Source organism: Montipora capricornis, chromosome 9, assembly GCF_036669925.1.
Source record: "Montipora capricornis isolate CH-2021 chromosome 9, ASM3666992v2, whole genome shotgun sequence".
Classification (NCBI taxonomy): Eukaryota; Metazoa; Cnidaria; class Anthozoa; order Scleractinia; family Acroporidae; genus Montipora; species Montipora capricornis.
The window spans coordinates 3,009,286-3,025,135 of record NC_090891.1 but is presented as its reverse complement, the minus strand read 5'-3'; the positions used below and the strand labels follow the sequence as shown (position 1 = coordinate 3,025,135).

General features: G+C 35.3%; 2 protein-coding genes across 2 annotated transcripts in view; one reads left to right on the top strand and one right to left on the bottom strand.

Moving 5' to 3' along the window:
- LOC138015970 (QRFP-like peptide receptor) overlaps window positions 1–15,850 on the bottom strand; it is a 37,388-nt gene that overhangs the window by 5,702 nt on the left and 15,836 nt on the right. The gene's annotated exons all lie outside the window — the stretch shown is intronic.
- LOC138017126 (uncharacterized) lies at window positions 6,810–7,598 on the top strand. Its single transcript, XM_068864320.1, has one exon. The coding sequence runs from the start codon at window positions 6,810–6,812 to the stop codon at window positions 7,596–7,598; it is 789 nt and encodes a 262-aa protein (XP_068720421.1).

Sequence of the window (15,850 nt, the reverse complement as noted above, 5' to 3'; positions counted from 1 at the left end):
ATTGGTGAATGCAGCTACTAACTGTCCATTGTGGATAAACTCCAGACCAACTCTTTTTTCAATTTAATCTTTGTTCTTCGCAGGGCATTAACAATGGTGTCCCTTGTAAAATGTTAGTTTAAAGAGTTTGTTTAAGTTATTTCCAATTTCATAGGGCACTGTGGTTGCCAGATTCACTCTAAAACTTATCATGGAAATGTAAATCAATGCCAGTGAAAAGTCAGTCTCTTGAGTTGTTGATAGAAAATTAATTTAAAATATGCATATTGAAACATCAGTTGAGGAATATTTTTTCCCTTTTTGTGAACCTAACATACATTGCTGCCATTTATTTATTGCTTGGTCATTCAATGTCTTGATCACATCAAATAATTTATTTTTTAGGTACTGTGTATCTTTATCTAAAAACTTAACTGGTTGCTTTTTGGAGCTCTTTTGCAGCATATTTAGATAGGCAAGAAATGTTCCACATTTTATGGTAAATAGTTCTGCATAGTTTTAAGGAATATTGCGGCCTAAGCTAATTGAATATGAGAATAAAATGTGCTGTTTGACATTTTGTGAATTTAAAGACTATTAATATTGTTTGCGCTTGTTTTAAAAGGCTTACGGTTGGCACTCAAAAGTGTTCCTTCAACAATCTTATTCTGTAAAGATTACCTTGGAAGAATTGGATTAATGCAAGTTTTTTCTTCTAGCCTCTTTCCCCAGTGCCCTCTGAGAATGGAGTTGATTTGGTTTTGCCCGATGTTGAAAGATGAAACAATGCCTAAACCAGCCGCAAGGAATACTTCATGGTGCTTTTTTACAAACATGGGCATGAGGGTGCTCATAAGCATCTGAGCATTGTTTCGCATGCTAAAGTGATAATTATTATAAATAATTTGTTTATCTTAGAGAGTCTTCTTTTCCTGTTGGTCATTCAAAAATTGTTGGAATAGCTTGTTTGAGCTGTTGGATAGAGGCAGAACATTTGATGAGGCCCTCCTGGGGAGAGGAGTCCTTGTTCCCTTTAGATATTATCTTGTGTTTCCTTGTTCCCCAAATTACTTTGAAACTTGTTCCCAGCCTTTTGATCCCTAAAATTGAAATATTGGTTTTCTTCCCTTGTTCCCTAAAATATTTTGATATTGTTCCTCTGTTCCCCAGTTCAAATAAGCCATGTTTTCTTCTTCCCTCAAACCCCTGGGAGTGCCTCTTTGATGTTGATTCTCGTATTGGCCTAATAGTAATTCACTGTAGAATTGCAAGACACAGCAAGTTCTTATTTGAGAGTGAGGGAAAAGTTTTGAATAAATGTTTGCTCAATACAAGAAACAAAATTTGACTGCACCTTCTAGACCTTACTCTTTTCAGACATGAATCAGCTTATTTGCACCTTTCTGGCGACCTGCGGGAGGGCAAGCTCTAGAAACTCTTCTTTAGTGAGCCTTCCACTGAAAAACTTTCCAAGTCTGGCTTTCCGGTGTTAGGGGCCGAGGTTTTTGTGCAAAATTCATCAGCGGCTTCCTTGCAGCTTCTCAAAGGTGTTCCTTCGGGCAATGGTTAGTAAAAGTTTTGTAGTGCTTATACAAATTTTCGCTACTTGAAAAGGTATGTTTATACGAAACAAATATCAGCTTGACAATTTTTCTTTCCCGATACTCCATTTAAAATGCACGTGAGCGCTATTAATAGAGAGCCAGAAAACCATTTAAAACATTTTGTGGCAATTTTTTTGTCAAAAAACTTGGGTTGTCGGCGAGCAGAATTCGAACGTAAGCTGTTGTGCTTTGGCTTTTATTTGTGCTTTTTCTAACTAATCTAAGACGAATTCAGGCTGGTATTTTCGAATCAAGTGTAAGAAGACGGCAAAACCGTATTGATAATGTATTTATTTGAGTTAACTTCGCGAATAAAGACTTTAATCGCTTCCTTTCGACGGCGGTAGATCGACACGCACAACCGAAATGCACTGTTTCCGGTGAAAGGGCAAATGATTGACAGGATAGCACAGTTTTGACTGCCGCGCGCACTGCGGGCGCGGGTTCCGTATGCAAGGTGATAAAGTTTCATAAAAAGTTAAACGAAATTGAATGACAACCTGCACTATTTGTTTCTTCACATACCAGTTTGTGTTGATAACGCAATGATGAAGCAATAATGTTCCTATTAAATTTATACATATTTATGCATAGTCAAACATTGATTATTCGGACGTTGTCGCGATTTTTTATTTCCGGTGAAAATTTGTTCGTGAATATTTATTAATAAGGATGAAAAATGCCACTTGAGAGCGTGTGTCACCTTGCTTTTCTTCTGAAACTCATTGTTAGAGATAAAGTGCTGCGGATAGTATAAAATTCTGACTCCGAGCCGTTTTGTCGATTAGTGAAATCCTATGCTACATTTACTAGTTCAGCCTTTGCATCAATTTATTGCGATCTTTCAGTCGGTACACTTATTCGGCAATAATTTTCCAACATCACTGCGATCGGGGTTTTTTCTCCTCGTTTGGTCACGACGAGGCATAATTTAATTTTCTCTTTCCTGACACTGCAAATCACAGAGCAATTTTCATATACGATTTTTTGTCGGAGTTTCAAGGTTCCCTTTATTTACATATCCAGCCTGCCATCTAATGCAATATGATTGGCTCATTCCGAGCATGTGCCTTCGAGTAATACAGGACAATACTTTTCCCGCCTGGGTTCCAGGCCCATTTTCAGGGCGCGGTAAGGGGAAGTCCCGGAACAGGACTAGTACGAAAGAGGAACGAGAAGTTAAAAATTAAGCTAAGATTTTCTCAAAATTACCTATAAATAATATCTGCGCGCTATATTTTGCAACTTTTGACACTTAAGAGCTACAAAGACGCAACAATGTCAGCCCACGATGGTTTTAGACCAATCAGAAACTGCTTTCATTGCAAACGCGAGCAATTACTTGACGAGCACACAGTTGGGGTCCGATCGAATTGTCAATCCTTACGGATTTTGAATCTACACAAAGCGCAAATTATTAAGGTGATTCCTCAGAAAAAAAAAAAAAGCTGTCGAACGATGTCCTTGAAACTTTCTCTGAATGTTCCCTACTAATCCCTGTTTTGAGAACTGCAATAAAAAAGATATGACATCGTATCCCATTGATTAATCCTGTACTGATACTAATCACGAGCGTTATTTCATCGGCTCAGGGTACATTTTGCGGTACCTAAACGGGAGGGTTTTTAAAGTAACACTTGAAAAAACACCTGATATGTAGAACGTCTGGAGCACTTGTAGGAACACTGTCTTGTACAGTTTATGGAAAAACCACTCAACTTATAACGACGTCGACTCAAAACGTTCTCGAGTCGTTGTTTTCAAGATCATAATTTACATTCCTAGGTAAGGGGCTTTGTGTACGTGTTTAGCTCTATCTTTTTTCCTTTCCATGTTTGTACACCAAAATTATGTAATAAAAAAATATAGGTCGCCGTGCTCGTTTAAGAGTAAAACACCATCGTATCTGTCTATTTCGATTACCGTAGATCGAAACAATACAATTCGCCATGTTCGCCGACTAAAGCTTCATTTACACTAGCAAGTTTTCCTTGGTAGTGTAAATGAAAAATATGACAAGTTTTCCTTGACAAGTGCACTTGACAAGTAATTTACACTAGCAAATATCGTTCTTGAGAAGTTTTTTCTTGACAAGTGTCCTTGTTCAAAAACTAGCATGCTAGTTTTTGAACAAGGCCACTTGTCAAGGAAAAACTTGTCATATTTTTCCATTTACACTGGGAAAACTTGTCAAGGTGAACTTTTCAAGGAAAACTTGCTAGTGTAAATGAGGCTTTAATTCGTGAGATTATTCGCAAAGAATTACGGGTCATGCACAACTTCTCTCACGTGTTTTATTCCGCGTTTTGAGAACTGTTACAGCGTCTATGGTCAACTTACGCCATTTTTACAATGTTGAAAACTTGATCCAATTTAAAAATATTGACAAACCATATTCACAGTACCGGATGCCCAGTGCAATACTGAGGAATCACCTTAATAACAGCGGTTACACAAATAAAAGCAACGGCTAATCTCTGAATAGACTTACTGCAATGAAATCATGATTTCGGAAAGTTTTCTTTTTTTCCGGGAATGATAGCGAAAAAATCGGAAGGATATTCCAAAATTTCGGTATGACTTTCATATTCACAGGCTGTGCTCAAACAGCATTTGTTAGAATTGTCACCACCCGTCACCTGAGTGTCTAAATAATAGCATGTTTATAAGACGGGAATGTAGCTATTCATTAAGAGATGAAGCTAGAAGCAATCACGACACCAAGATTCAATACTAGATGGTTAAAAAATGCACTGGTATATCGAGGTTCATGGAATTTGTTACTTGATCATGTCAAAAACGTAGGTAGTATTGACCTCAAGAAACTTCGTTGACTACTCATTAGAAATAATCACTTCAGGAACTATACTTTCACTGGCGTATCGGGTTCAAGGGTTACGAATAGATTAGCTGATTTCACGTAATTTTACGTAGAAGTAAGTTTCAAATTTTAATGTTTAATTTAATTGTATTAGTTAATTAAATTAGTTCACATTTTAGAATTGTTTTCTATTATAATGTTCTTAGGAATTATGAAATGTGTTTGGAATTGGACAAGTAATTAATCCTTATCGAGTATAAATAAAGATTCTCCTCTAATCTATTTTACTATTTTTAAATTGCAATCTTTGGTCAATAATGCTTATCCGTTTGTTAATTTCCACGCTACTAATAATCGCAGAGAGGTCGAAATAGGGACCAGTGGCTTTTTTCTCCATAAAGATGACAGCCTAGGCGTAAATCACCCGTCATTGTATGATGGGAGTTCATCTCCTTTTAAGAATTTAGTCAAAAACTTTCCAAATCAACATTCCCTATCCGAAAACTCAGTGAATGCAAAAAAGGATCGATCGATCAGAAAAATGCTGATGCCAAAATGTCTAATAATAAAATTATAATATTATGCTTTTTCGGAAAACGTAATTAACATAGCAAATAACAATAAAATTTGTCAATGACTGACACTAGAGAACATGTAACAACTGCGAGGATAAAGATAGGAGGCTGAAGTTTGTTTAAAGGAAAACACTAGTCTCCTCATTGCTTTGTCCCGACGTTTTTCTGGGTTTAATTTCAATTGCGAAAAAACGTTTCTTAAAAACATTTAAGAAATTTCGTAAAAACGGTTAAAAATACACGGCTAAAAAATACACGATGTTTCGACGTTCTCGGACGACATTATCAAGTGAAAAAGAGTGTGAATATTCTATAAATACAAGAAAAAACAAAAGTTCATTAAGAAAAAAGGTAACATAAAAATATGCTACAAGCTAAACAAAGAGTTTAGCACTGATGGAGTCACTCTGAGTTCTTTAATCAATAGCATTTCGTAAACGAGGAATAGAACTTGAAACCCTTGTTTACAGAAAGCCAACTACTACTCCTGCATTATTGAAGACCATGTTACATGGCGCCTATGCCTTGTCATCTACGCCAGAAGCCTTTAATTGGGAATGTGCCAAATTGCGTTCTATATTCTCCCGACTTGATTATCCAATTAGCCTCCACCATTAATATGTTTATTCAAAATATTGTAACTAAGCCAGAAAGGAAAACCGACGATGGAAACACGATCAGAATAGTTCTTCCCTTCAAATATCAGATAGCCACTAATGCATTCCGTGGGCAATCACGTGATCTGAGCAGTAAGATTGCCGTCACTTTACAACCAGTTTTTGTGAGCAAAAAATCGCAGCAAGATCTCAAGCCGAAAGAAATTAAGTCGAGTATTGTAAGCCAGCATTGCGTTGTTTATAATTTTGCATGTGATCTGTGTGATGCAGATTATTAACACTTATTGAATGAGGTTGAGCATGTTAGCGATGATTATCAAGGCCAAAGTTTGTGTTATCTGCCGAAGCCGAAGGCTGAGGCGGATAACACAAACTGAGGCCTTGATAATTATCGCTAACATGTGAAAACCGAATTCAATAATTGTTTTATTATGCATATTCCTGAGCTGAGCTCCGCCATGACAAAACTGATCAAACTGCTGGTTAGTGTGTTAGGTGACGTCACTTCTGCATGCATAAAACTATTGTCTGTAGATATTGCGTCAATTCTACAAATATAAAATCGATTGTTTGTAGGTATGACGTAAGAGAAACAGAGCAAGCAAGAATTAGCTGCGTGCTTATAGCCAATCAAAATCGAGCTGGTGACACCAATGTATAATAATGTCGGTAATACAGCACGACAGTATTCGGAAATCGGTAAACACCTTTTGGAAGCACACGGTGACAAAACTCTTTTTAATGAGGACCAATTTCGTGTTCTTAAGAAGTGCCACGGGAAATTTGACTGCCTCAGCTCGTTTACAAAATGCTATTGATTAAAGAACTGAAACCTAGCCTTACAGTGCTGTGCTGACATTTTAATGACATATTTTTGACATGTTTTTGACGAGTTGATACCGGCGGGAAAGAATTCGGCGGGAAACCAAATATGACTAAAGCTCTGGACTTTTAAAAGCTCACGGTTGTGAAATATATACTGAAATATTGATCAAGAGTTCTACAATGTTACACACTCGAATTCATAGTGCTTGTAAGTTTTTATTTTCTAAAATATTTGAACTCGTGTTTGCTTGACGATCCGTTTTTTTTACGACCTGACACCTGTCTCGCAAATGAAATTATATTTTTATTCTATTTCACCGTAGCTGATGTTCAACTTAGACTGAATAGGTATGGTGGAAGCTTTGATAATGGAAGAGCCCTACCTACAATGTACAGAGAACGAGTGTTGGACCTTTATCATGATGGATTTGGCAACCGTCAAATCTCACGGGAAATTCGTTCGAGCCCCGGTTTTGTACAGAAAGTAATAGACCGTTACAACGAACAAAATACATCCCTCACAGGCATTAGAGTTGCCTTTCCTAGTCCCAAAATCGATGAACAAGTCATGGAGTATATAGAGGTACAAAAACTAATGAAACCGAGCACTTACTCGACCGAATTACAACAGAGGCTTCTACTTGATGGAGTGATTCATCCTGCCAATCTACCGAGCGTATCACAGATCAACAAGGCCATTCGCAAAGACCTTGTAATGACGAGAAAGAAACTTACGACTATTCCACTCGAATCTACAACCCCTGAAGCAACAGCAGCTATTGATGATTTTCTTACTGAAATAGCTAACATCAACCGAACGACCTTGCATTTCTTTGACGAATCCAGCGTAATGAAAACTACAGGTAACAGAAAATACGGGACCGCGCCACTAGGACAGGGTGCTTTCGAAATTCAGCGCTACGCGTTTAATGCAAATTTTACTATAAATCTTTTGCATTCATTTTCCGGTGTTGACTTTTACAATATACTAGACGGTCCATCTAATGGATTTGAACTGCTAAACGTATTTGACGAAGTTCTTCAAGAGCATCGACCTGACGGGAGTGCAGTGCTTGAGAGTAGTATAGGAGTTGGGGGTATGAGATCATTTTGTAAAAATGCTCTCATCCCAACCCAACTCCATACTACTTTACATTTGACGGTTACATATTTTTGATCTCGTATTTTCGGTCTCATATTCTTGGAAATCTATATGGTTTATATTTCTGCGAATCCATGCCGTGGCGAGGCAGAATGGATCCAACGCAAAATTTATTTTGGAACTATATGTTTTTAAAAAACCTAAAATAATATCTCATATAATAGTATAATGAGTTGCCAAGAACTGCATAAAGAACTTGTCAATATGGAAGAAGTGGTCTGTCCATTTTGTAATAAGCAAATCTCGAAACATACGAAAGAAATTGAGCAATGCTGCAGTCAACCGGATATAGTGAATGATAACAATATGCTAGTTTGTAAAAAATGTGGGTCAGTTAATGGATATAAACCGCTTATAGAATTTGTTGATTTTCACTCAAATAAGCATAGATTCCATCGTAAAAGTGTTTACCAAAGAAAATATCATATAGAAAACATAATGAATAATATAGCTGTAAAAAATGGTTTCCAGATTTCTGTAAAAAATATGGATAAAATAATTCGAATTTTTGCGGCTATCGGGGAAGTTGTGAAAGATGTTAACATTGATAGAAAGCGTATGATTAACATAAATTTCATTTTAAAACAAATATTTAAAATGGTTGATCTTCCTTATGAAAAGGTCAAGACATCAAAGTCTAAAAAGACACTTGAAAGTTATAAACGATATTGGCAAGACATCCTAGCATTATCATTCGATAAAATAAATGTGATAGTTAAGGAATGAATTTGTCATTGTATTTTGCGTAGAATTTATCAACACTAGGACAAACATCAGTTACAAAATCATCTACATTTTTTAATTCTGTGTGAAACGATGGTTGAAAATCACCGCTTCTCAACATGTCTTTTATTGAATTCAATAGATGTTGATAACTTTGGTATGCATATGTGCAATTTTGTATTTTGAGATCCAATGATTGGAAATCCATGTAAGACTTGATTAACAAAGCACTTGTGCTTATAGCTACTAGGGCTATACCGCCAGTTACAACAGCACTAATAATTCCACCAGTACCAGTTATGATAGAAATAGTATTACCAATAAGTTTGAATTTTTTGAAGCGTTTGACAGCCTTTTTGTAAGCCCAACACTTTCTATGGTATGCCTTATAATAGCTCTTTAGTTCGTCGACCTGATCTTCTGAGAGTTTGTCTGAAATATGGTTCCAGCTAAATATTCTCTTTTTTCGATCTGCCATATATATGGTCTAGATTGTTAATCGTCGGCATAGACAATATAGTATACCACTGACTTGACCACAAAAAGGTGATCGTTTAATCAGTTTAGTTGTGTATTTTTCTGAAATAGCATAAGTGTAACCTCTACCTAGTGCATAATGATCATAAAACCGTCCAAAAGCGTCATGTAGAATGCCATGTGAATTCAAAATATGATTCCATCCAAACATCTTTTCAAATAACCATGTAAGACAGCTATTGCCCGGTCCAAGAAGACCAATTTCACCATCATTGAGTTCAAGAATCTCATTCATAGACATGTCTCTTTTAGAATAGAAACAGTGCAGGTATTGATAAACAAGTGCTGATTTTAATATTTTGTCATTAATGCATGGATGTTTTTCTTTTGCTTCTTGAAAACTATATTCCACAAATCGTAATAAATTGTCGATATACATATATATTGAGTTATATATTTTGAAAATCCACATCACAAATCGAAATGATTTTGAATGAACCTGAACATATTTTTTAATTCATTATCAGACAGAGATTTTGCCCAAACAGCAAAAGCATATAAATCCATTTCACAGAAATTCACAGCAGTGCCATCAGTATGAACCTGACATCCAATAAACATTTCTTGAGCTGAACCTGTCAGAGTGGCAGAAATTGTTTCTGTTTTAATCGCACTGATCGATGTAACGCCTCTAAAGAGTTCTAGATTTGTCCCATTAATACGAATTGTCCAAACTTCGATATTACCAGAGAGATTCAGCAAAGAAGGAATGTTAAGTCTGCCATTTGACGAGGAACCAAAATCGACATAGACTGTACCATCTCCCCATGGTATATGCATACCGAATCTGACGGCTCCACGCCCCCATTGAAACTGTGATTGATTAGTTATCGCTTTTGTTTTGACAACCAGTATTACTGTACATTTGTTACCAGATTTACCTGCTATTTCAGAAACATCAAACGAATTTTTTTCCAAATAGTCATCACTACCATCAAAACGTACAAAAAACAGTTTTTTTGTTGAATCCCTTAGAAAAAGAGGCTTTTTTGAATTGGTTGATTGTGAAAAATCGATATTATTGACAGGATCAATCCATGAACTAACTCTATCATTTGAATCGGCTGTGACTACTGATAAAGCTGGAATTAATGCAATGCTGATTTTGTCTAACACTGGTATACCAGGAAGACTGTTCGAAATAATAAAAGTCGATCTGTCTAACTTCAAATCGAGTTGTTTTTTTATGACAACATGGTTATCTTCCGTAGCAGCCTTAACGACGAGATTTTTGTCAGTTTCTATATGTCCATCATCATTTACTGAAAGTTGAGCTTGAGCTTGATAGGTAAAATCATCATCAGAGTGATAGTCAATGGTGTATTCAATTCTGTCACCATTGTCGTCAAGAAGATGTGTACCATCTAAATTTTTTACATACAATGTCATATACTGTTGCATTATATAATTCAATTAATCAGTAATGTTTTGTAATGTATAATGTAAACATAAGATCTTACGCCATCCACATCGTCATCATCAAAATTTATTCGTATGTTTGTTATGTTTTCAAAATATCGATTGATATTGACAGTAAGTATTTTGCTTGTTGAAAAATCTATGTCATAAAATACACTAGCGTCTCCATAAAAAGTTATATCGTGATTCGACTCTGATGGATAATTTTTTTTAGCATAAATTTTTATTTTATCAATATAAATTTTAGTAAATGTTAGAGGTACTGTTCTAGAAATATTGAAATCACAACCCAGTGATGATTCTGAAGTGGTTCCATAGGCGTAAGACGGTAATATCTTATCAAATAACCCTAAAATTTTATTGTTATTCATATTGATTGGTACATGCATTCGAAATTGATCATTTACAATCTCATAAGCCAATTCGTAATCATAAATTGTGAAATCAAGGTTGTTTTTTGCTTCACCTTTTATACCGTAAATCAGGACATACAATGGTAAAAGAGTTGGGCTTCTATTGTCATAAGTGGATTGAACAGTTACATATAACCGTCTTTCGATAGTTGGTGAAGAACCATCTGGTGATAAGTTCATGATAAAGCGATAATATTTATAATCTGTGTTGGTTTTGACTGTAGTGGTTCTATCAGTGTTCATGTTTCTTTTTTCAAAAGTAACCTGAAATGAATTGAACTCCACATCAAAACCGGTTCTCAGGAAATATATTTCTAAACACACAGTATATTTATCGCTATAATTGTCACGTATCAGTTTGAATAGATTAAAATCGAATCGTCCTTTAAACAGACTGGAACCATCTGCTGCCTTTTGAACATTGAATGAAAATGCTTTTTTGTTGTTTTTATGTGGTGAGTCATTATAGTCGATTAAATTGGCATCCTGTATTCCATAATCTTCTGTAAATTCCCCATCAGCCATAGCATATTTCAGCACATTTTCTCTGTTTGTATGTGTGGTTATATGACTCTTAACTATTTCGTCGTCTACATATTTCTTATTTTTTTCTATTTGTTCGTCTGTGTATCTATTGTTTGCAGTACTTATAGTTGAAAAAGCGTCATTTACTTGCTTCAAAGTAATTGCATCTTGATTATGTGTGGCTCTTCCGAGATTTATTATTCGTTGATTGTTCATGTCTAGAACAGACGTCATTACACCGCTTCCATCCAATTTCAATGTTTTTCCAACCTCGGAATCGACATAAGATTTGTTTGTCACATCTCTAGCACCGGTTGGTTGTCCGCAATTTATTATTTTATTCAAAGACATATCCAAATTTCCAGTCATTTTAGAGGATCCGTCTAAACGAAGTGAATCTAAAAATAATCGATCAACGTAACCTTTTCCAGTGGCATCATTTCTACCTGTCGGATTAGCAAGATTGACGATCTTTTTTTGTGACATATTTAAATTTCCAGTCATGTCCTGCGAACCATCACGGAGCACAACCTGATTTGTATTGGGTTTGGTTGATAAACCAGTTTGTAATTGGTGTTTTGTAACAGCGTCAGAATTGCCAGTGCCTTTAGCAAGATTGCTGATTTTATTATTTCCAAAGTCAAAATTGCCAGTAACAGAAACTGAACCGTCTCTTTTCAAATAATTGTTTAAATCTGATTTTTCCGCTTTTTGATTTATAAAGTCGTCAACGTAAAATTTATTGGTAGCGTCTGAATGCAATATTGGATCTTGCACTCCTGAGATTCTTTTATTTTTCATGTCGATCGGATTTTGGGCTTCTATCTTTCCATCGTTTGTATTTAATTCAAAATAAAAGCTATGTAGATGCATACTACTGACAGCGTCACTCTGGCCATGTCTAGCAGGTGCAATGTTTTCTACACGTCTGTTGTCCATATTAAGGGCTCCAGTCATTGGACTACTGCCGTCTAGTTTTAATGTCTTATTAACCTCAGAATCAACATAACTCTTTGTACTAGCGTCAGTGTTTGTTTGTGGTAAATCCACATTTCTCAGTTTTTTATTCTGCATATCATAATCGCCGTCATCAGTAAGTTTAAAACCAACACCAGGCAATCCTTTTACTATTTCAATAACTTTTTCATGTGAAAATGTGTCTTCAGGTAATTTACCATTTGAGTAACTCATATACAATTGATTTATATTGTTTCATCAAAATTCTTCTTTACTTGTTTCTCAGGTTTGTCAATATATATGAAACTGAAAGGGTCTCTAGTTGCTTTCTCGTATAATTGTTTTGAGACATTGTTTTCACGACATATGAGACTTTTTTCATTAGTACTCGGAAAATCATAAATGGCAAAATGTGAGCAGTTTAATCTAATATCTTTTGGTGTCTTATAGCAGCTTTGACTCAAATATATGGCACAGCAGTTTTTATGTCTCCCCTGTATAAAATAGTCAACTAATGGTTTTTGGTTTTTATCACATACGAAATCGTCGAATATCACAATTTTTTGATTGTCACCATTGAGATTTTTTACAGGAATTATTTTATCATTGCTTGGTTCAATGATATCATAACCAGCTTCATCACTAATTGGTTCGAAATCATCCATGAGATTCTGATACTTTGACTGCTCCAAGTTTTTTGCATAAAGGTATATTTTATCAAAATACAACAGATTGTAAATCATATGCATCAGTGTGTTTGTTTTTCCAGAACCCGAAGGTCCACAAATGAGCATGCGGAAGCATCGATCAGGCATAAAATCATGTAGTTGTGTGAAGTTTGTGGTAACATCGTCGCCAGTATCATAATTAGGTATCTTCATTTATATTAAATCGTTACATTGTTTCGATAAAATGATGTAGTTAAACATGGTGTTTAACATGGTGTTCAACACGGTGTAAAACGTTATTTTTTATATATGAATTTCCATTTTATGTAAAGTAATAATATAACAAAAATGAGTTTACTTAAGTGGAAAGAACTCGCAAAGAGTAAATCTGAATTAGGGGACAAGATCAATTATGTCCATAATGCAATTACAAAACATGATATCGATCAGAAGACCAGTCAACAGGGATTTTCAAAAGTATTCCAACCAATCACAAGCAAATTAGATGATGTTATTGATAGTAATCAGGCTTTAAGGTTGCCAAGGAAAAAACGACCACTGAAGAAAGGAGAACTTCCTGATTACGGCATTGATATAGAGGATGAAGTTCCAGATATGAATCTTGGTGATCTATTTGAACAACCTGTTTTGCCACAGCAAGAAAAACAACTGGTGCCAAAACCACCAACATATGAAGAATCTTTACAAGATCTTCTGGAAGGAAAAAAAGAGATGTATGTTGATCCTAAGTACTTTCCTGAAGAACCAGAATTACCACCAGAATATGATGATGACGATGCGATCGATTATGGAATGGATGAAGAAGATATGGAAAATGAGATATTAGGTGATCTTGGTATACCAAATTATGATTCTGTTGAAAAGGTAATAAATCAACAAGACATGACTGAACGAAAAAACAAAAAATATCTCAATAAGATTGTCAATGCGGCTAAATTTAAAAGAAATCAATTGAAAGCCTACAAAGGAAACGTTACAAAGCAATACAAAAGTGGGAATATAACGGAAGCTGATAGGCAAGAGGAAAACAAAAGAGTGGATCGCGCTATGAGAACTCTGAATGAATACATAAAACATTATCAAAATAAAATGGAAACAATGAAAGGTTCTGGTAGGAAAAAACAAAAAGGTGGCAATGTGATATTTTTTTCCAAACCGAAAGAACTCATAAAAAAATTGGATTTAATCATTGGTGAGATATTGGCTGGTAATACAAGCATTGACATGCGAAATATGGGTGTTTCTATATTGGACGCATTATTAAAAATGACAACAATTAACAAATCACAATATGGTAAATTATACAAACAATATTTCCAAATTTAATGTAACTTCATTATATAATGGAACGAGAGATAGTTTTATCATCTTACAGTGTGAAAAATAAAGGGGATAATAAACCAGAAGATTTTACAACAAATTTCACCAGACCTGTAACTCTAGACAATAATAAGCAATACGTTATCGGTCTTAACAGAGTCATTAACATGTCATTCACTTGGTTCAATGTCAATGCTGGGTACAAAAATCAATTAATCAAATACAGCTCCGATAATGGTTCAACTTTTAAGGACATTACCTTTCCAGCTGGGGTATGGAATTATACGGACTTTGACAGACATATTAAAAATGTGACGAAAACTGGTGATACGTATCCGATGACTCTTGAATTCAACGAAACAACATTCAGAGTCACGGTTACATTAGCTGCAACTTACCAACTCGATTTAAGAGCAAGTAATTTTAATGACCTGATCGGTTTTGATAAAAAGATATTAGCAAGTGGAACGCATATTGGACCAAGAGTGCCGAATCTCAGTCAAGACACAGACGTACTCAATATTCATTGCGATTTGGTCAACGAAAGTTTAGTTGACGGCGAAGAAACAGACATCATTTATTCATTCTCAACTAGTGTACTAAAACCAAGTTACTCCTTCACCCTCGAACCACAAAGAGTTACATTTAATCCTGTGAACAAAACTACAATTTCATCAATCAGAATCATGATAACAGATGGAAAAAGAAGATTAGTGGATCTAAATGGAGCAGATACGTCTTTTTCGCTGATTTTAAAAAGTATCTAATGTAACAGTATAATGAAACCGTATGAATTTAAGAGGTTTTACCATCCAAAACTTGGTAAATTTGTATTTCAACACAAAGGGTCTGGGCTTATCTTAGACAACATTTTTAAACCATTGAAGAGTGTGGCATCGTCAGTTTTCAAGAAATTTGCTAAGCCAATGGCAAAGAAGGCATTGGAATCGGGGATATCTCATGCAGGTGATAAAATTGGTAAGACGGTGGCAGAAAAGTCAGGAGACCTAATAATGAAAAAATTGGCAAATTTGAGAAAAGGAGCTACGACACAAAGGGCAATAGCCCCATCTTCACCCATTAAACAGCAAGATGAAAGTACTGATATGATACTAAATAGATTGATATCAGGATCTGGAAGAAGGCGTAGATTTTTCAAATAAATAACATGACAGCAAAATTATATAATACAATAGTATAAATGGCTTTTAGAACAAGTGAATTATTGCAAAGAAATGAGTTAGTGCGATTTCAACTGGATGATGTAATCCGAGCCCCAGGTAACGGTCAACATCAAGAAAAGAACGGTTATAGATTCACCATCAACGACCGGAGTTCTTTCTATGATTGGTACAATGCTTATTTCGAGGTTCAATTCCAGTTACAAAAAACAGCAGATGGAGCTGGTTACGCAGCAGCCGATAGAATAACGGTGATAAACGGATCTCATTCATTTATTGCACATATGATGATTAAAAGTGCTGGAAAATTGTTTATGACACTGACAATCTACATAAGGTCACTTTTGTGAAGAATCTGTTGGAATATTCTGATGATTACTCAAGAAGCGTAGCTAAAAACAGTTTTTGGTATTTAGACACAGATGGTACGACAGCCAATACTAATTCAGGATATGAATCTAGAAAAGTGCTTACACAAGCTACCAACAATGATGGAACGGGAG

Excerpts from the sequence above, each read along its gene's own strand:
- LOC138017126 (XM_068864320.1), top strand. The coding sequence starts at position 6,810 with ATGTACAGAGAACGAGTGTTGGACCTTTATCATGATGGATTTGGCAAC.